At 41.0% G+C, this 21592-nt stretch overlaps 2 protein-coding genes across 5 annotated transcripts in view; both read right to left on the bottom strand.

Moving 5' to 3' along the window:
* Positions 1-253: 253 nt before the first annotated feature.
* Positions 254-11483, bottom strand: ndc80 (NDC80 kinetochore complex component). Its single transcript, XM_084055112.1, has 17 exons — positions 11366-11483; positions 9965-10063; positions 9082-9165; positions 8754-8880; positions 8073-8245; positions 7229-7331; positions 6987-7073; positions 6652-6745; positions 6405-6505; positions 5801-5945; positions 5323-5528; positions 4432-4584; positions 3822-3911; positions 3466-3558; positions 2832-2962; positions 1913-2015; positions 254-869 (listed from the first exon to the last, which is right to left on the bottom strand). The coding sequence occupies exons 1-17, from the start codon at positions 11371-11373 to the stop codon at positions 735-737; spliced, it is 1932 nt and encodes a 643-aa protein (XP_083911238.1). The 5' UTR covers positions 11374-11483; the 3' UTR covers positions 254-734.
* A 1183-nt stretch (positions 11484-12666) lies between these two features.
* nipbla (NIPBL cohesin loading factor a) overlaps positions 12667-21592 on the bottom strand; it is a 42211-nt gene continuing 33285 nt past the window's right edge. For all 4 annotated transcript variants that reach the window (XM_084055271.1, XM_084055273.1, XM_084055272.1 and 1 more), the window contains exons 33-49: positions 21394-21492; positions 21250-21303; positions 21034-21142; positions 20699-20829; positions 19921-20061; positions 19386-19479; positions 19007-19161; positions 18341-18437; positions 17633-17806; positions 17057-17247; positions 16823-16930; positions 15686-15886; positions 15308-15454; positions 14803-15182; positions 14518-14692; positions 14202-14399; positions 12667-13925 (exon numbers count right to left, since the gene is read on the bottom strand). In XM_084055271.1, coding sequence (XP_083911397.1) covers positions 13551-13925; positions 14202-14399; positions 14518-14692; positions 14803-15182; positions 15308-15454; positions 15686-15886; positions 16823-16930; positions 17057-17247; positions 17633-17806; positions 18341-18437; positions 19007-19161; positions 19386-19479; positions 19921-20061; positions 20699-20829; positions 21034-21142; positions 21250-21303; positions 21394-21492 — 2829 coding nt within the window. In that variant the 3' untranslated portion in view covers positions 12667-13550. The remainder of the gene's footprint in view (positions 13926-14201; positions 14400-14517; positions 14693-14802; positions 15183-15307; positions 15455-15685; positions 15887-16822; positions 16931-17056; positions 17248-17632; positions 17807-18340; positions 18438-19006; positions 19162-19385; positions 19480-19920; positions 20062-20698; positions 20830-21033; positions 21143-21249; positions 21304-21393; positions 21493-21592) is intronic.

Raw genomic sequence — 21592 nt, 5'->3', positions numbered from 1 at the left:
ACGGCTACCATCTAGTGGTCATTCTGAGTATAACTAGATATCTTGGTTATAGAAAAAACAGAGCCTTTACAATTCGATCTAGAACTAAGAAACTAGTAATAAATACATTAAAGTAAAACGGTGTTACCTTGTTGACATTTGGTTTGTACAACACCATGGTGTACAAACCAAATGTAGCATTGTCCTTCCCATACAGCTAAATGGACTGGTAAAGGTTTAGCTTTTTAAAATGGAGGCACTAGCACACATTACACACATTTTAGTTTTTAATTTTCTTCATGGAGCTAAATACAACAAAGCAATAATGAAAAAATGGTCAATATATAAAAGCATGCAAAAGAGGGGAAAACAGAGAACAAAACAAGGGGCTTGTTAACACCTGGACAAATTAGGGGAGCAAATAGAGCTGCCGATACTCCCTAAAATCCTGGTTTCGGCATTGGCGAGTATGCCAGTCTGTGCCAATCCGAAACCACATAATTTATGACATGATGAGTATCGACCGATACACAAGTTGTGGGTATCAGAATCGGTATCGGGAAGGAATGTTTTTTATTGGTGCATCTCTAGGAGCAAACGTTGATGAAAGAAAGGAAAGGAGAAAGAGAAGAAGAGGGGACGACTGGGGGGAGCAAGGGGGGCGGGGAGAAAAATCAACAAAAAATATCTACATATATACACAGACACTGTATGCCCATGCTATAAAATGTAATTAGCAGGTTTATAGTACTCCATCATAACGGTAGACTATTTGCTTTGGAAATGAAGGCTGTGATCATTTCCCGGAGCTGCTGGAGGTATACTTGGCACTCTTCACTCGTTTTAGAAGTTACACGCTGCATTCTGCTGTGTTGATCCTCCAGGTATTTCTGTTTATTGGATGGGGTGGGGTGGGAACACAATAACTCAGATTGGGTAAATGCAGGTAGTTATAGACCCTGAACAACTGCTTACCTTTTTTCTGTGGCCAAATTACTTCTTACTACTTTCTTTTTTTTTTGTTGCAAGAAAACATTTTTTTTCTTTTTACAAGAAAACATTTTGATAGTCCTTCAGTAATGCTTTTTTAACCACATGAACCCCAGCATCCCTATTCTGGGCAGGTCATAACCATGGATTGAAGCAAAATAACTGATAACAGAACTGAAAATCTTTGTTAAATGTGAAACAGCGTGAAAGGAGTCCCCCCCACATGTAAAATGATGTTTTAGTATTATCGTTCTAAACCTATGTTCTTGCTGTTCTACCATACATACTGCCAACCAGTTGAAGACATTGCACAAATTGAGGCTTTAACCTTTGCTTTTTTTAAATATTACAGGGCATTAATGTTTTATGGAAGATGCATCTGAGTATGTATTCTTCTTAAAATAATGAATAACCGAAAATAGCCAATCTATAAACTCGGCTATTTTCGGTGCACAACAAGATTCCATAGAAGACATGCTGACTTCTATGGAATCCAAATTACTTTAATCCATGCATAACTCATAATAGGCGAACAGTCTGCAAAAATAGCTTATCTGCAAGCTCGCAACACGTTGCAAACTTGAGGGAAAAAAGGAGGGGACCAAGTATAGACCCTTGGAGGACCCCAGTCAACAAAGTTTAGGGTTTACGTGGTTGAAGATAGATAATTACATTTTTAGCTTATACTTACCTTATGTTCTATGGCCAAATTTAGTTACTAGTAGAACTCAATTCAGTAATGCCTTCTTAAAACAGTCACAAAGAACTTAACAGTAGTTATTGTAGTGATTGTATTATTTACTTCTTTCTCTAAGAGATAAGTCTACAAAAAGATAATTTATTAGTCACATTCTATCTTGCTGGTTTAGTTAGCTTAATAATTCTGAGTGACAGATGAGTTTCAAGTTATTAAGTTAGCTACAGTAGTTAGATAATCTTGTACCTCTATAATGAAGACGTGGTTGGTAGCAGTGGTGAAGACAGAGGCCAAGTTGTTCGTTACTGTCCGTCTCTCCTCACTGGTCTCCTGCAGCACCAGGTGGTACCTAGGGTTCACAGAGGAACACTCAAATCAATGTCTCTTTCTATTATAAAAACTAATAGAACTAGACCATACCCGGTGGACGCATCCGTGGGGGGATATGCGCACATGATCTGGCAACCCGGGAGGCAGTTCGTCCCATAGCTGGGCAGCCCCGTAACCATGGCGACAGTGTTTGACACAAAAACGCTAATAAGAAGCTGAGATTTAGTGAAATTGAAAAACGGGCTTCACAGTTAAGTTCAGATGGTAATGGTCAATGGCTGTGTGCAAAATCAGAGCAATATTGGTCAAGCCACTGAGGAGAACTGGGTAGCTTCACCTACTCCCACTACAGACGTTACTAGAATTATAGTATGATGATACGCACATCACTTGGTTGAGGTGCTGGGTTGGAAAGTAACATTAAGAAAAAGAGAAAAAAAGAGAAAATTTACATTGGAGCAGATGAGTGTGCGGGTTTATTCTTTTTCTTTCTATTATAAACACTTATAACTCAATTTTAGCTCACACACCAAGTAATCCTTCCAGAAGAATGTTTCTCTGGATAGAGAATACTAGACACTCATAATCTGACATGCAAGGCTGAGTGATTATTGTACATGAGCGTACCGGTACTTTCTCAACCACAGTCGTGCCTTTGAAATATAATATACTGTAAAATAAACATTCAATATGGTGATGTATGCATGAACAACACCAGTTGACTCATCATTGATCATCTCCTCCCCTCCACCACAAACGTTCATTCTGTTCAGTGTAATACAGTGGATTTGAAGATATAGCACGAATGGTGAAAGGCAGAGAGAAAAACACTTACTGCTGCTGCGTTGCCTTCAGTTTCTGCACAGCATCGTCATAACCATGGGTAACCTTGTCCTCAAGGAGCTTCTGGTGGTTTTCAATTGAGTCCTTCTCTGTTGCCCATTTCTGCTCTTCAAGTGCCATCTCCTACACACACACACACACACACACACACACACACACACACATTTGTTGAAGGTTGTTAAATCAATAATTTCCTAAGTGTGACCTGCTCAGTAATTTTCAGTCAGATGTCGTTGAAGTAAAAACTTTTTATTTTTGAAATCAAATGTTAAAATCAAGTTGTTGAGAATCAGTATGCTCAGGGGAGCTGCTCTGGATGAACAACAGGACCAGTTTACACTAGTACAGGTATCGGGCACACAGCCAAGCAGGCTGTATAGCGAGTTAGTTGACCACATGATTCCAGTTTGATTCTGGCTGGAGACCTGCGTTACGTCTCTACCTTCTCCTTCCTGTCCTTGTACATTTGCCTATGTAAATAAAGCAAAAACTTTGTTTTGCTCTTAAATGTATCAAATTCCTGTAGGAAACAAAAAAGGGATATCTACTCGTGACCATAAAAATGGGCCCCTGACCCGAAAATGGGTCCTGACCCACTGCTTTTTACTGTACATGATATACTTCACCTGCATGTCATGTTCTGATCGTTCATCCAATCTCCGAATCTGCTCTCTCAGCTGCTTCAGCTGATTGTTCTTGTCCAAGATGTTAGAGGTCATCTGAGACAAACAAACACATGTACTTTGATTACCTGATTCAAAACTAACTGCAGCACAATGTTGGAATTATCAGAGTTGACCAGATCAAGATGACAAACTCAGCCGGCCTGGACAAGTTGTTAAAATACATGCATACATAAGAGTCATGCCGATTATACACTGTATATATGCATATACAAAATTGTATTCCTTCCAGAGTAAACACTGACAGATCAGCTCAATGCAATAAATCAGCACAATGCAATAAATTGACAACATGTTACCTGCTCAATAGACTCGTGCACACAGAGCTTCTTGTTGGCCACTCGACCGCTCTGCTCCTCCATGTCAGTGATCATCTTTCTCAGGGGGATCTAAACGTGCAGCATACACCAGTATGACTACAATAGCAAAATCTAGCCATCTTTTAACACAAGGCAATGCCAGCATGAGATAGGAATAGAATACGAATAAATGCAGGAAGTCTCTAAAAATGCATACGCTCAGGAGCCTAAGCACTGGGACAGTGATGTAAACTTGGGCATTGTTGCCGTTATTCTAATTACTTCAAAATGTATGCTGAAATGAGTCGAGACCTATAATCAAATGCTAGATACAGGTACCCATCAACTGAATAAAAGCTACAATGTTATTCTTTGCTATATGTGGGAGTTCATCAAAGACCAATGACAAAATCCACAATAAGCTGTAGTGAGCTGATAATAATTATTCAGTAAATTATATGATATTGCTAATACAATGACAGTTGAACTTGACACTAAAGCAAGGGATATCAATGTGTCTTCAAATACAGTAAAGCTATGGTATTAGACCAAAAAAGGTCAGACCAATCCACCGATCTAAAATATAAAAAATATGGATGCCGATCCGTACCTGTATCTGTGCTTTATACTGGAGCATAGCACCAGGTTGATACATGGAGGTGGTCTTCATCTCAAAATCATGTCCACAGGCATTCTCTGCGGATGCTGGGATGAGCTTCAGCTTACGGGCCATCTTATGGTACTCTGCCAGCTTCAATTCAACCTGTGATGATGTGGAAGGAGGAAATGAGAGGAGGCGAGGGGTACAGGTAACCATATTTTACTCATGTGATTCTTAATTCTTAAAGACTGAAATGTGAAAACTTAGGTCAATGCATACATATCACAAAATTTGAAAAGGTGAATCACTGAGCTAAACTAAAACAACACCACTATGGCCTCTAGTTTTGGGGTGGAAAAATTGTACACTTGGCCTATAACCACCCAGCACAATATTTTCTCCAAGTTCCCGTCAGTGCAGGGATTCCCAAGTATGGTGGGACAAAACCATTGATGAGGATTTGGAGTTCCTGATGTGGATGTGTCAGCACTATTCCGCTCACCTTGTGCAAGTTTGACTAGCATTTTATTTGGAGAACCATTTCAATTGGATTGGATTGCACAGACCAATAATACAATGGTGAAAATAATATACAATAAAAGCCAGCGTTCTCTGTACTGGTGGTGGATTGTCCCTTTTCATTAGGCCCACCCTTTTTGATTGGTATATTAAAAAATTCAAAGAAAATTTACAGTGAGTGCGGACTGTTTGCCGAGAGTCTGCACCCACCTTTCCTTCTCTTAATCCCCTGACAGTAGAGCACACTTAGCTTGGAACTTCTGTCCCATAGTATTTGAATACATTGTTTCAGGAGAGCAGTATCATAATAGTGAATCCTCTGTCATACCACACGGTTACAAATGGAATTCACGCTACTTCTTATGTACAGAATATACACACTTTCTCCTTGATTGTGGCCAGGCCCATCTCTTCGTGCCACACGTGTTGCTCCGCCTCCTCCTGAGCCTTGCTCAGAATGGACATTGTCTGCTGGAGCTCAATCTTCTCCCTGTTGATCCTCTCTATGTCAGCTGGAGTGTACTTCTGATTATCCAGGAGGTGCTGCAGTCTGGCCTGCTCCTGCTTCAGAGAATCGAGATGACGGCCTGTAGAGGTAGAAGGGGACAAAAACACATCACCATGTTTTTAAATACAAATCTATTTCAGCAAGGGGAAAAAGACCTTTGGAAAAGACCCATTTATGTACAAATAGTACTTCTGCAATCAGAAACCATTTTTGGTATACATCCAGTTTAATAAATACAAGGCCATGTACTGTACCAAGGCAACTGAAATACAATTTACAAATCCACAAAAGGGTTCTGTATCATGGAATGCCAAGAAACAGGCTAAATGGAAGTTATTGATGGCCATTTACCAGTGACCTCCACCTCTTCGGCCAGTCTGGCGTCCTGGGTCTCCACACTGGCTTTGTAGGTCTCTAGATTGCTGTGGTAAGTGTCTAACTTCTGGAGTTCTGTCTGCAGTTTCAACTTCTCCATCCTCTTGTTCATGAGAGGATCCTGGTGGAGAAAAGAAGAGAGGTGACGGATCTGGTTTCTCTTTATTTTTTTCTTGCATTGGAAAATGTGGTGCTGTGTACAAAGATGAACACTCTTTCACTTCAAAAAGGAAATATCTACACACAAAAAGGTTAGACGTCACAGCTTGCACTTTATCAATCAATTACAGGTGCTTTGAGGAAACAATCTGACTTTCTTATTCATCTCAACTGCCCTCTTGTATATATCTTCACTAATGTGATTAAAGTCAAATTCTAGTTTAAAGTCTCTAAGCTCATTATGTTATGCCTAAATACTGACCTTCGCAAAACATATGTGATACCTATAGACTTAACGATCAGTTTAAACTTTGGAGATCTCCATGTAAAACACGACTTAGTGCTGATATACAATTTCCCAGCCATTGGGGACGGTTCTTGTAAAGATGATGTGTGAAGTAAAAATTGCAATGCTTCTTACCGATTGGTTCTCCCTCTCCAGCAGCTCCACCTGTTCATTCAGCATCCCATATTTCTCCTCCACTGAAACCAGCAGGGCTTCATCCACATTGTAAAGTCTCTCTATGGAGACAGGCAGACACACCAATCAATGTCTATTCATAAACAATTGACCTCTGTAGAACTAGTGGTAAAGTTCACTATATTCAAAACTGTTCAAACATGAAACTTCAATAAACAAATGTGTGTAATATACCCTGAATACTTACTTAATCTATTTAAGTGTACATGATCCTCCTTGTCAAACGTGTCTGCTCCCTGCATAAACTTGGTGTATGTCTCACCTATGTAGTCCAGGTAGAGCTATATTGACAAAGGAAAGAGAGAGGGAGAGAAAGAGATGCAGATGAGAGAAAGAGATAAGAAACAGACAGGGTGTGATAAGACAGTAATCACATAGGACAGTTTGGGAAGAAATTAAAAAAAAAAACAATGAGGGGAAACAAACATCTTACTGTGATATATATATATATATATATGCATACAGTATTTATAAAACGTTGCCGCATGTATCTGATGACTTGTATTACAGTGTAATGCTTACCTTGTTACGCTCAACCCCATCTTCAACATTGTCTTCAGAAAAGCCCTTGAAGAGCAGGTTGTCCTCGTTCACACAGCTACAGTAGATCTGACAAACACACATTTTAAAAGGAACATTTATTCCAGGACATAATGTACAGTACACTGCACCAGACTAAATGCTAAATTAAGGCATCATTCATTTACATTCGAATCTCGTCTCTCTCCTCTAATTTCTATGGTACGGTACAAGATGCTCCTTACATTGACTGTGTCGATGAGCCAGATGAGAGCGCCCAGCACCTGAGGCCAGGTGTGTGGAGCTCCAACTGAATACATGGAGCTCTTAGACAGAGCAAATGGATACCTAAATCACAGAGGGAGACAGAGATGGTCAGCAGCGCAGGTTCTTAAATCCAGGAGACAGGAACCAAATTGGGCCATGGAGTCCGTTTCTGACAGATAATGAAACTTCAGTTTTACTTTAACCAGAATGAAAATTATTTCACTCAACTCAAGATACAGTATCCCATGTGCAAGTGGACATTTTGGCCTAAGTATGTCGCTTAAAAAGGCCTTTGGTCTAAAATCTCTTAAATCAGTATGTTTCTTTATATGATCGCTACCAATTTTTATTTTAAAAAGTTATGAACTAGCACTTAAACAAGACTATTACAGGAGGAGGTACATGAGATTCAAGTAGCAACTACTAGTCAAGCGATCGGAGAGCACAACCTACCCAAAGATCTGGGGTAATCTAAATCCAATTTAGGGGCTAGAAAAGCAGCCGCAAAAGAAACAACGCCTACCGCTTTGGAAAACAATCCTGATTCCGTCCCAATATGAAGGACCACCCTAAAGTCTCTCAATTGGTTCCACACAGTTCTAGCACCGACATCGAGTTTAGATTTCTTCAGACGTTTTGTTCGGCGGAAATCTACAGTCGTCTACGCAAGACTAGAGGTAAACTGGCAAAGAATTTACTCTTGTTTAGAGTTTAAAGTTAAGCCCTTTTTACCTAGTTATCTGATAACTTCATGACAATGAGAATTCACAGAAGGAATTGGTTCTATTATACATGTATATAAAAAAAAGCAAGACTATTTACCCAAGGTCTTTTAGGATCCGTGGCACCTCTTCCTCTACTTTGGATTTTGGCAACTGAAAAGTTGGGTCCAGCTGACTGTAAATAAACTCAAAAACTTTGAGGAACTCCTTGGTGGAGGGAGACTGGAGGGTTTTGGTAGACACAGCCCCTGGGAAGCCCTTTTCTGACAGGAACTACAAAGAAAAGTGACAGAACCAAATAAAGGGTCAAATACAGGAATACACTTTTGAAAGCCCTCGACAACTTTGTCATCCATCATGCACACACAGTACACTGAGACAGTCACACAGTCACTTTAATGTTGACCAGGTCCACAAAATGTAGATCACCTTTATTTTTTTAGGCCAACTCAAACTGAAAGGTCAGAAGGGGCTCAGACCTAGTGGTCACAAATAGAATAAGACTACTATACTTTTTATACCCTATATATATATTATAGGGCTTAATAACTTAACTAAATCGTGATTCTGGATTGGAATTCAATTCTAATTTCAGAGAAGAGGCTAAAGGTGGACGAGCCTATCCTGGTTGACACAGAACTGAAAAAGCTCTTCTCTGGTGAGAGTTTGAGGAATTTATTCTCAAAGCTTAGATGTTGTGTATAGTTGCACACACCTGCACAAACACTACATTGAAAAAAATTAAAGAAAAGATTAGAATTAGCAAAAGTTGATATAGTACCTCGCATAACTTTCTGACACACTGTTGTACAAAGGATTTATCATGCAGAGGTCTGCTGTCCTTCAGTTTCTCCGCTCCTCCGAGCCCTCCAAAGGTGCTGTTGCGATGCACACCCATTCCACTAGTCCTGCAGTGATTAAGTTAAATATTCATTATTATTATCATTCAATATTAACGTGGATCCAACTAACAGAAAGAATCATCTATATGAATTTTAACATAGGTGCACATTCTAAATTAATCTTTAAATATTCAAAAAAGTGAACATCGGCTCACTTTTTCAATGTGTTATGTTATCTTCCTAATCCTATTTATGGGATGTACATACCGAGCTCCAAAGAAGGTGGTCCGCCTGTCAGAGGTCGCTGACGGGGGTTTGGTCATATTGAGTTTGCCAAATGAAGGCTGTTTACTGTAAATAAGTGAAACCATACGTCATGAACAATGGCAACAATTAGATGTCATGTGCATGTAAAGCACATACTTGTGATTTTATCAGCACAACAAAAACATTGGAAAAAATAATACCACAGGGATGTGAGGCATAGTATATCTATGTTACCCAATCTCCTATAACAATCTGAAAAGATCTTCCACTCATTAAGCCTCCATGTCTATTTCAAATGCCTCTAAATCAAACACATCTAAATGAACACCAGACTCAATCATAAATGATGTCGACTATACCGTTAATCCAATGTCAGAAAATAGTGCTGTTAATACACATAACATGCTAGTATACCTTGTCCTGGTGTCACATTGCTGAATGTCTGTCTGAAATAACTTCCTAAATATGGCATATGAAATCACACAATCTTGTTGGTAATGGTATCCATTATGAGCGACTTCACTGTGTTGTAGGTAGGGTACGAACATATATGTCATATTGCAACATTCCCTCAGGTATGTGATATAATGCACCAACTGTAACGTGGTTCTCAATGTGGAGACTCACAAAATGATTTGTGAAAAAGACGATGACAGCTAATTGGTTGTTAGGGTCCAAATGGACCCTCAGGGGCCTCTAGACTAGGGTCCCAGAGATAGAAATAGTATCAAATGAGGTGTCCTTGAAATTAAAAAAGGTTGAGAAGAATCACTGACTGACGTAGACAAAATAAGGACTAAAGTTGGACTAATGGGCTGTGGACATTTTTGGGACCAAAAGAGTTTAAAAGCAGGGTGTGGAGTGGACTCTGGTAAATAGCTACCTCTGTGGTGTGGTATACATGCTCATCCTGTTGGTATCAGCCACCCGTAGAGGCATCATATCCGATGGTCTGCTGCTGGACGCTCGGTTCATCCTCCCACTAGAAGTGATGTCATGACATCATGTTAACACATAGCAGTGATTCTCAAAGTGGGGTCCAGGGACCCCCAGGGGTCCTTGAGGGAATTCCAGGGAGTCCCCAGCCAAATTAAGTGATATAGCTTTGAACCTATAAACAGGGGATCCACAAGCTCACAATGTGATGCGTTGTGATCTTGTAGATAATATATGCTATTTTGAAAAGAATCTTGGAAAATGTGAAACATTTTAACGACACAAATCTTGTATGGGCCTAGCCTTGGATCAAGACTATAGTCTATCATAGATGTATTTTATCGAGTCTGACTTTTACTTTCGTACCTAAGATATGCAAATGTAAAGATTTATAAAATACATCTATGATAGTCTTGATCCAAGGCTAGTAAGTTGGGAGTTCTTGGAATTAAAAGGTTTGAGAACCACTTACTTACACATAGTAACCTCTGAGACTAAACGACACATTCAAGAGTGAATAATAGTGACTATTTGAAAGGATGAACATGTCTGGCTTTATGCTGGCCAACAGTGATGCTGATGCTGTTTATCTTTGAGGGCGTGTCTGATATTGAACAACTACATTCAAACTAATACAGTTTGTGCATGGAGGGCTTGGTGTACTTAGTTCAATGACATATTTGGTTAATTAACGTTAGAAACTATTACAAGCAGTGGTGTACAGTAACCAAGTACTTTTACTCATTTACTACAAAAGTACAATTTTGAGGTATTTTTACTTCACTGGAGTACTCTCAATTTTCAGTAGTTTTACTTCTACTCCACTACATCGCAGAGGCAAATACTGTGCTTTTTTACTCCACTGCAATTATTTGAAAATTTGAGTTACTTGTTACTTTGTTTTGATTATTACAAAACATCCATTAACCACTTCAGCTCTATATACATTTCGGCCATTTGAAAATAGCCGATCTACAAGCTCACAATGCTACGCATTGTGAGCTTGTAGATCTGCCATTTTCAAAAGATGTTTATACATTTGAAAACTTGTGAAATGGGACAGTCTGCACAACAAGTACTTTAACTTTTGGTACTTTAAGTACATTTTGATGCCATTACGTTTGTACTCTTACTAAAGTGTCCTGTAGCCTTTAACAGCAGCGTAGCACTAAAAGACACAGTGAGTGAGGATGCTCGTTCTGTTAGCATGTTTCGTTAGCATCGCTAACTAAACAAAACGCTGGAATTAAGTTACCGCCACAATCTTATATCGTTAATTCGAGCTACGTTACATTTTCGTCACAGCAACATAGACTTTTTTTTGGTATTAGCTTCATTGTTTACATACCGATCCATGTCTTCACAGTGTACAGTAATCAGTTCTTATTTCATAAATGGCTGAAAACATTCAAAAAACTCCGCCTAAACAAAAGGCAGCCAACGGCAGTTGATGACGTCATTATTTTGACATCAGGAAACGGAAGAGCTGCTTGTTGTTGTTGTTGGTTGGCATGAAGCTTATTGGTGCATTACCGCCACCTGCTGCTCCGGAGTGTCGACCAGGCAACACATGTACGATCCAATTCACAGTTCACCAGTGGCGGGAAAAAGTGCATTTTTTTTAAATAGTATCAATAATACTGCAATGTAGAAACACTCCGTGTTTCTACATTGTAAAAAGTACAAAAGTAATGGCATCAAAATATACTTAAAGTTCCAAAAGTAAAAGTACTCATTATGCAGAATGTCCTGTTTCACAAGGTAGCATTATGTATAAAATGTATTCAAATCCTTTGAAAATAGCAGATCTACAAGCTAAAGAGTTTGTAGATCGGCTATTTTCAAATAGCCAAAGTTTAATCACACATATACACTGCCTTGTACTACTCGGAACTACATGCTTCATTGACTCCTCTTCCTGACATTCCTCAAACGAGCCCGTCTGGTGGTTCCCTTCTATTAATTATTCATAAGTCTGCCCCTGCCATCCTAGGAGGACCATGTGCACTAGGTGGTGGCGCTGGCGCATGGTTGTTACTAGTTGGCCACCCTAGAAAAAAGGACAAAAGTTACACGTTAACTTCAGGAATTAGTTAATAAAGTACTAATGTTTAAGCTTATGCACCATTAATAGGGTAAGTTTAGGCATGATTTGGCTTGATTAAGGTTAGATAAGGATCTGCGGATGGCGTTCCAGTGGGAATTCTGTCCCTTCTAGGATGACCATTAAGTGACAACCGGGTGGATAACTGACATTAGTCCTTTCTATACAGAGATCCCACAATATTGTCGTAAAGATGATCCGTCACTATGCTGGCTTTGCCTTTTTACACAGACCCAAACAAAGCCGTAATGTGTGCTTTACATACAGTAGCATGCCACCAATCCAGAATCAGAGGTGAGGCGTGACAATAACACAACAGTGTCTAGCATCTGAGTGTTGTGGTGCCTTTGCTAGCCGTGAAACATTACTACCACTGTTCAAACACAAGCAAAGTTGCTGTGCATTGTATACATGTTGTATGCGATGGATAAAGTCAATGGCTGGGTTACTGGCTCAATAATTATGGCAGTCAAATTTAAATTGCTGTATGTTCTGCAGCTATTATCGAATGGAAAAGATCACATTTAACACTTTCAGCAGACAAGTGACAAAGAGAAGTAGAAAATTTATTGCAGTATTTGTTCCACCAAAAGGGGTATGGATCCCCTTTCCTCTTATTTCTAGGGTGACCTAATACAACAAAATCTACATTTACAAAATATCCTCCTGCGATAGGCCACATATACTGCATGCGTAGTTCGAAATAGAATAAATTATATCCAGAACTCTGCCATTGTACAGCATGGACAAATAAAAGTGAACAAAAATAAAAATTCAAATTTCTTCCAAAGATCTAAAAGCTAAAAGGAAAAAACCATCAGGGTGCTAATAGTATAATAAACTCCAAAAACACTTTTTAATAAGAACATCAAAAAGACTAATTTCCAACATTCACTTAAGGTTTTATTCTTTTTTTACAGCTTTTTTGTCTTCAGAGATATAAACATTTTAGTTTTTTGTCGTGTTAAACTATGATACAGTGGGAGTAGAAATGAGCGACTAGAATCTGCTGCACAACAGCGAAGGAGCTCCCACAACAATGTTGACATAACATTTCCCTCCGGTTCTCTTCTCTGATAGCCTTTTTAAGGGATAATTTGAGCAAATTATTCCTTTAATGCCTTCTGGATTCTATCCTCTGCACTTGTACACAAACAAAACATGAGCAGTCTCTCTAATATAGTAAGTCTTTTGTTTTTTTGTTTCATTTTCTTTTTTGCAAGAATAACGCATGTAAAAGTATGTAGTGTCAAATATTCTTGCCCTCTGTGTTTTCTTATAAAAAAAGGAGGGAGAGGAGGAGGGTAGGAATCCAGTGAAGTTTGGCTGTGTTGTCGGAGGTGGCAGGTTGAGGAGGAGCCGAAGCAGGGAGGAGAGGTGACTTGATAAAGTAGAAACGGGGAGAAGGGGAAAAAAAGGTTGGGGGTCATTAGCTAGCCCCTCCCTCCCGCGCCTCATACAGCTTGCGTAAAGTCTGTACTATTTTGTTGCTCAGTTTATGGTTGCTGGTCAAGGTAACCTTCTTGCAGATGATGTCCGACTCCTTAATAGTGTCCACCCAAGGCACAAGTTTGCGGCCATCCCGTTTCTTGGCCTCGGCCCAGGGTCCTGTGTAGGAGCCAGCCATCCAGTGGATGCGGTATCCGTTGCCGGTGCCCTGAATGACCCTGGCTATCTGCGGCCTGTCCTTGTACTTAGGGCAGCACAAGGCGATCACATCCATGCACTCAACAGTTTCGCTCATAAGGCCCGGGTCGCCGGCCGATCGCCGTGGCAGAGCTGGTCTTCGAGGAGTAGTAGAAGACTGAGGAGAGAAACATATTTATATTATTAATATTTCATATCCTACACATACCCCCTTCAGATTAACCACAAACCCTAGATCCTCTATTCTGGGGCGAAAACATGGTGAAAATAGCAGTTCAATAACCTCACAACGCGACGCATGGTAAGCTTGTAAATGGGATATTTTCGGCAAAGAATGAAGAGGGTAAAAACGAGTCGACCAAGTATAGAGGGTTAATAGAGTTTAAGTGGTTAAATGTCTCATCAGTGTTTCTATGAAATGAACGTCTCTCACCCCAGGGATCTTCTCATCCGAATCGCTGTAATCATCATCCGTCTCTGGTCCCGCTTGATTCCGTGGGCTGGGTCCTGCCATTGGCCCAGGGCCCCCCAGCAGGGCGTTTATGGCTTTATTTCTGATGTTAGCACTGGCAGATGCTTCTCCTTCCTCATCCTCCTCGTCTGGGTCCAGGTGTTCCATCAGATTTTTGAACTGGAGATGAAAGAGTTGAGAAGGATTTACTAATCAACTCAATAAAAATACAATACAACAATAGATTGTTTTAGTATTTATACAATTTCAATCCTGGAGCCAAGTGTTACAGTCTTACATCTAGGTACTGTTTGACTATCCGTCTTTTGATTTCATCCGAGAGTGTGGCGTGGGCCATATCATTGGCGATGAAGTCAAGGGTCTGCCGGGGGTTGTAGTGAACATTGCTTTTCCTGTTCACCGCCTTTTCATACACCTTGGCAGACTCCGTGGGTGAGTACTTCTGGATTTTACTGTGTATAAATAAAAAAAGGATGCGAGTTATTCAATCTCACACATAGCCTAGTAGCAGTGAAGGTTGAATACTTTAAATGAATATCTCGTTATCAGCTGTGGATCTCACCTATCAGAGAATCCGTACTGGTTCTTGAGGTGCTGTTTGAGTACCAGCAGCAGGAGGATGCCCTGCACGGCATTGGCAAAGTCCCGGAGTATTATGGGGTTCTCTGGGAGACGTCTCATCACCTTCTCCACGTCCGCCACATTCATATCCTCCAAGTCTGAGTCCGATTCAGAGTCCGAGGTCTCTGAACGCGCCACAGGTTTTCTGGCCTTCTTGGGCCGCCGTACCACTTCTTCATCGTCTTCACTGTTCTCCTCTTCCTCACTCCTGCCCGAGTCGCAGTTCATCTTCTCCTCCTCGTCCTCCTCATCAGATTCACGCTGCCTGTCTTTCTTTACCTTTTTCTCTTTATCCTTGCGACCCGGCTCCTTTAGCAGAAACTGGAACAGGGAGGGAAAAGTGACAGGCTCCATTAGCAACACAATAATGTTTATGTCCTTCTACTCTTCATCAACATAATCATGAATGTTAAGGGCACAGACACCTTTCAGTAATGCTACCCTACCTCTTTGAAGGTTTGCAGGAGGTTGCTGCCAGACACTGACAGGGTGATGTCTATGTGGTGCATGATGAAGAGAGGCTCCTCCTGGCTCTGGAAGGGGAAATATGCCAGGTTGTCTGCGATAAACAGCAGCATGTTCACTGCGGTCTTCTGCAGGGTGTAAGGGCCCAGAGAACGAGGAGGAGGGAGGGAAGGAAAAGAAGAGAAAGAGACAGAATGGGAAGAGTGGCATTGGTCAGCAGAAGCAAAAAACTAGTCCCTTAGTCTAGTCCCCTGAAGGAAGCTTTGCAGAAAAAAAGCATGGAGTCAGCTAGGAATGATCTACATGGAAATGTTATTTTTCACTGAGGCTCGTCGAGCCGTAGAATTAGTTTAACTCACAGAGCTGTCATCAAACAGGTTGAGCAAGGAGATGAGGAAGGCTCTCCGGTGCTGCCGGTTCCCCCTGACCATGCTGAAAAGGTGTGAGCAAAGCGCTGTGTTTGTCTCATCCGTCCTGAACCCTCTGATGATCGCCTTACGGGATGAGACGATGGCCTGCTGTACTTGGAACGACATCTTCATCCCAGCAACTGCCTTCATCTTTTTTTGGATTAGAGGACAAAAAGGTTAGAGCTCATGCAAATGTGAAACACCATAAATGTGATGAGTTAAATGGAGGTAAATGAGTTTCTATGAATTGGTAGCACTGCACAGTTCAATCGAGATTTTAGTTGAAACCTGTTATGAAGTAAGGTGAGGCTAATATGTGTTGTTGTGACTATATCTAGGCATGTGATGACCGTACCTAGGCATGTGATGGTCCGTTGTTGAACCAAAGGCTGATATCTATGCAAAGCCAATCCGTTGGCCATTCAAGTACAAGTTGTACAGTAATAGACAGGACACTTTAGATTGATTGCTTTTAAACTGCCTACAGATTGCATTTAATATTCTAACAATTCAGATTCACATCATTGCACCTCTCATATTGGTATCGCAAGGTTCTAGTGCTGAGATGTACGAGTAGGCACACAATTTATTTTTAGAGTAGCCAATAATGTTTTACTCCTTTTTCTCCCCAATTTAGTCGTTATGCCAATCGATTCCTCCCCACACACATTTCTGTGTTGTCACTGCTGTTGTATCGTACTGACTCACCTACCAGTGAGGAGCGCCCACTGAGAGGACGTAGAGCCTTCGCTCTACTCCTCCCGCCCAACACTCCCTGCTGACAAGTGCCACCCCAGCCCATAGGGCATGCAGTGACAAATATCATCCTCCCCGCCTGGCTTCCCTCCCCCGGACACTGGGCAATTGTGTTTGTGTAGACGCTCGACAAATCCGGATGCACCACGGTGGATTCAAACCCACAACCTCCGCGGTGGTGGGCAGGCACTTTACCTCCACACCACCTGAGCGCAAGGCACTTGAAGGTTAACAGACTTTTTCAGTCAATTGGTAAATATATTCTGTCCAAATACGGAGGACTTGGATAGACTTCATTTTGAAATGAGCCTGCGTGCGACACCAACTTACATGGATAAATCCTGTGTACTTCTTATCGATCTCCACCAGTTGCGTGTCAGCCTTGTTCCTCATGCTGGGCTCTGGGTCTGTTCCCATTGCGACGAGGTAAGGGACACACTGCGAGAGGTGAGATAAGAAGATGACAGCTGTCACATTCATGTTTTCCATATGCTGCACAGGGCACAGAGTTGCATTTTAATTTGCATACGAAAATCTTCCGTCTTGTTGCCTCCCTCCTCTTACCTGCACAGGGTGAATGAGGCCTTGGTTGAGTGTGAGCGCAATGACGCTGAGAGCGTAGTGCCGTACGCTGGACTGCGTGTGGAAAAACGCCTCCAGCACCTGCTTAAGATAGAGCTGCATGATGGAACTGCTCATCCCTGATGAGATGTCCCCCATCTCCTTCAGATCCTCCTGCTTCTCCTGCTTCTTCCCTACACCGGCACAGAACATAACAGGACAAAAAGACTTGACATTAAAAAAGCAAGACATAAAATAATATCAGTATTAGGTTACCTTTTGTGATGTTACCCCAGTTTAACAAAATATGGCCTGGAATAGTGTTGGTTTCCTATGTTGCTGTAACATAGATGAAAAGCAGCATAGCTGTCCCCAGTCACAAGGTTATCCTGTTACATTTAAACCCTATATATACTTTGTTCACCAGTGTCCCCCAGGGGTCTATAGTTGGTCCCTTCCCCCCCCTCTACACAAAATCTCTAGCCGATCTGCTATTTTCGGCAAATGTTCGCTTATGTTTCCTTCAAGAATGGGGATGCTAGGGTTCAAGAGGTTATTTATAATCGGGCCTGTACGTACATTCTCTGTCGGCCTCCTGCATCCGTGTGTCCTCCTCCTGCAGGTACGTCTGCAGGTTTTTGAGGATCTGGATCTTGAGGTTGATGGAGGAGCTGCTGTCTGCCAGAATACCGTTGTACAGGGATTTCACCTCTTGCTCAAACATCTGGCTGGGATGCATGATGACGAGGAAGCCTGACAGCAGAGAATGACACGAGGAATATAAAAGACACTATTACTAAAACCAGGTAATTAAGGGGCATACTACTACATGTCTTACTAAACAAATTAACGGAATTGATTGGTTTGACATTTAGCATCTTTTCCAAGAAAGATTTTAATAAAACCGAATGGAACCAAAAAGGCTGAACTGGAGTTGTTTGATCTGTGGCTACTGAAAGGGAGATGGAAGTTATAATATGAAAAACTTAAAAAGACAGTTAAAACACAAAACTTAAAAAGACAGTTAAAACATTTGAGATTCAAACACAACATGACACTGGCACCATAACAAGTGATCAGTGAGTTCAGTTGATGAGCAAGCAGTTAATGTATCTGCAAAGAAAGATTTACAAATATCTAGTATGTACTTGTCTCAGTGATGCCGTCACACATCCGTGCATGCAAAATAGTTACTATAATAAACCTTTTTTTAAACCGTCAACATATATGTGAGGTATCCATTTCAATAATCCAGATCAATCAGATATTTGAAGACATTCTTCTTACCTAAGCCAATGATGGCTTTGGTCTTGACTTCTTCATCCTCATGTTTGGTGAAGTAAAGCAGCAGCTCCAGTACCTTCTCTTTAATCACAAACGCCCCCTGGACACAACAAGTACCACAGCCACGTTAGACAGTGTTTCCTCTACAATGTGTAGTGCCAGTGATACGCTCATGACATTTGGTCATTTATCCATTTCACATTCTTCTACTGTGGCGGTGAAAAAGTGTTGTGAGACATGTCACTTGATAAGAATGAGTCACCTTTGTCGAGGGACATGTCACAAGGCACTTTTTTTCGCTGAGCATAAAATTTAACCCATTTAGACCTGAGACCGATTCTACAAATGTCTTCTAAACCCTAACAGTTGTCTGAAAAAACTACTGTTGCAATATCAGTGGTGCTCAAACTTTTTCATGTAAAGGAACCCCAAAATTAGGCTTATATGTATGTGGCCGCCGACCCCCATCTCAAAATATTTTGTAATGGGGACTCCCAGAAGCAAAGATTTTAGTCAAAAATGTTCCCTTTAAAGATATATATATATATTCAAATATTTGCAAGATTTGTGTATCTGCTCTTTTTGAATAGCCAAAGTATAAAATATGGATAAAGTGGTTAAACAGATGCGTTCCCGGTTTGAAAGGGTTAAGTGTCAACATCCTCCTACCTTGTTGGGGCCTTTAAACTCCTCGAGGTCAAAGTCAAAGTGTCGTCCCAGGGCACCCACAGTGAAGAGTGATCGCAGCAAGAAGCACTTGCTGGATACCAACGTGGTGCTGTTGGGATCCTCCAGATGCTGCGCCTTCAATTTGTTCAGCGCACCTAGGGGGGAAAACACATTCCATGTTGGAGGATAAGTGCATGTCTAAAGCCTGATTTATACTTTGTCGTATGACAGTTGTTTCTAAAATAATTGTATTTTAAGTATGGATAGACCTAAGCACAACGTCCACACAGAAAACGGACAATTTGACAATTTAAACTGGAATATTGTTGGCAGGTGTGAAGTAATAATTGAGGTGGCTGTTAAGAAATGTGCAACTCACTATAGAACTTATTGAAGCAAGCCCAGACAAATTTGTAGTTGTGAGTGACCCTGTTAACAACAGCTCCAAGACAGCTCACACAGTGCTGGACAACCTGGAAGAAAGACAGAGGTGTGAGTGTCAAGGAGCAACACACTCTTCTTGATATGTAACTTGACTACCCTTTAAATATTAGCCAACTCCATGACAGTCTTGATGGAGAATAATATCCATACACATCTGTAAAAGGTAATAAATGTGAGCGTCAATGTACAGTTTTTGTGCCAACACTAGATGCACACAAGTTTAGAGCATTCCTCTAGACTGGCATTTGAAGTGTACAGGGGTTCTGGAAGAATAAATAAAAAAGTACAATACACTGTTCCAGCCTTACATTGTCTGTGCAATGTGCAGTATTGTGAATAAAATAGGGTTAATATGCAACGGATTATACTGAAAAGCCTAAACAACTGGCTAAATGTGTTTCTGGATACAAACGTTAAAATAAATCTGTGGGTCCGTAAACACTATTACTCTACGGTGCCTTGTCACCCACCGTCATGCCATATTTGATGATGAGCTTCATAAGGTCTTCTTCTATGGTGGCCATGAAGGTCTCACTGGGGTGCTCCATCAGAGGAACCACCAGCTCCAAGATTTTTGCCACGTTACAAATAACCATGAAGTCATTGGCAGTCTGCAGAAAATAAATCATGTCAATCATAATGTCAATTATTATCAAGTTCAACAAGAATGGACTTAGAAATGAGCAGATTTCCACCAACGCCTAATAAGCTCCCATTAGGCGTGCGCCGGCTCATTGCTATCCTTCCAATCAGGCTACCGAATAAATAATGTGTGGGTACAAGGTCAGAACAATTCTCATTTGTGTGAAGCAGACATGTCCAAAGTGTGGCTCGGGGGCCATTCGTGGCACGAGGGCAGATTTCACCCACGACTTCCCACGTAAGTCGTGGGTGAATAATACGATAATAATAATACGACTTCCTTCCTAAAGCGTATTATTACGTATCGCTGTTGTCGGGCAGAAAGCTCTCATCTCCATAATTTCACTTTTTTCATAAATGAATGCCCTACTTGATCATACTACAGTCACAAAAAAGCATCAAAAATAGCAGATCCACAAGCTCGAAATTCTTGTAGATCTGCTACTTTTACTATTTTTGGACAAATGACGTTTCCACCCGACATAGACGATATTATATAGTCATGTGAAATTCATGCGTTTGAGTGTTTTGAAATGAACCTGTACAGATCCTGGTGTAAAGTATATAATCTATGTAAAGGTGAATAAGGAGATGGAAACAACTTACGTTGCACTTTGTAGTCAGGTAGGGTTGCATGGTCATGGCATGTTTAACCATGAGCTGGGCCCTGATTTTGCTGAACAGGTACAAGGTTGTGATACAAGACACCAATCTTTGTGAGTTTACACCCTTGCTGTCTATATGGGGAGGACAACAATAATATCACAATTAATATTGTTAAGTGCAGACCTTTAATTGTATTTGGAACAGAAATCGTTTCAAAACTGAAATGTTTAATGTTCTGGGAAAGCATTTGGGCAGAACATGTTCAAATTAAAGACGAACTCATGAAGAAAGTGTGGCAGCATTTGAGGTGGTAGTCGGGGGACAGAGCTACGTACCTGAAAGAGACTCTTCGTATTTGAGGATGTGCTCCACCAGATTGTCAACAAGCTGACCACAGGCCTTTTTGGCTGGTTTATAAGACGCGTCCTCTTCAGACTTAAAGAGCTGTAATGAGACAAACATTCAATTTCAGGAGACAAAGACTTGGTGAGGAGCACTACATAAATGTGCTCGGCACAAAGTGATTCCTCAACACAACACATAGTACTTACGTTCTGAAGAAGCTGCTCCAACCAGTCATAGCCAGTGTCTTTGCAGGCAGAAACCTGAAATAATAGAGCGTAAGTGACTAAACACCAATCACTCAGGAATAATGAATCCATAACCACAGAAAGGTCTTTAAATGCACTACTCACCACGTCTGTGATGTTGAGGATCTTTCTAGTCATGGTGTCCTTGTCGTGGGCGGGCGTTGGAGTAAACCACAGCTTCTGGAATGTCTCATTTACCAGTTTCTGCAAAGGACACAGGGCAATGCATTAGGAGACACAATGACAGTGGGAAGCTGTCATGCAGGTAAATAGGAATCTTCAACTGGCCACATCTCCAAAACCC

The sequence above is a fragment of the Gymnoscopelus microlampas genome, assembly GCF_963454915.1.
Source record: "Gymnoscopelus microlampas genome assembly, chromosome: 4".
Taxonomy (NCBI): domain Eukaryota; kingdom Metazoa; phylum Chordata; class Actinopteri; order Myctophiformes; family Myctophidae; genus Gymnoscopelus; species Gymnoscopelus microlampas.
This window is presented reverse-complemented; position numbering and strand designations above follow the sequence as displayed.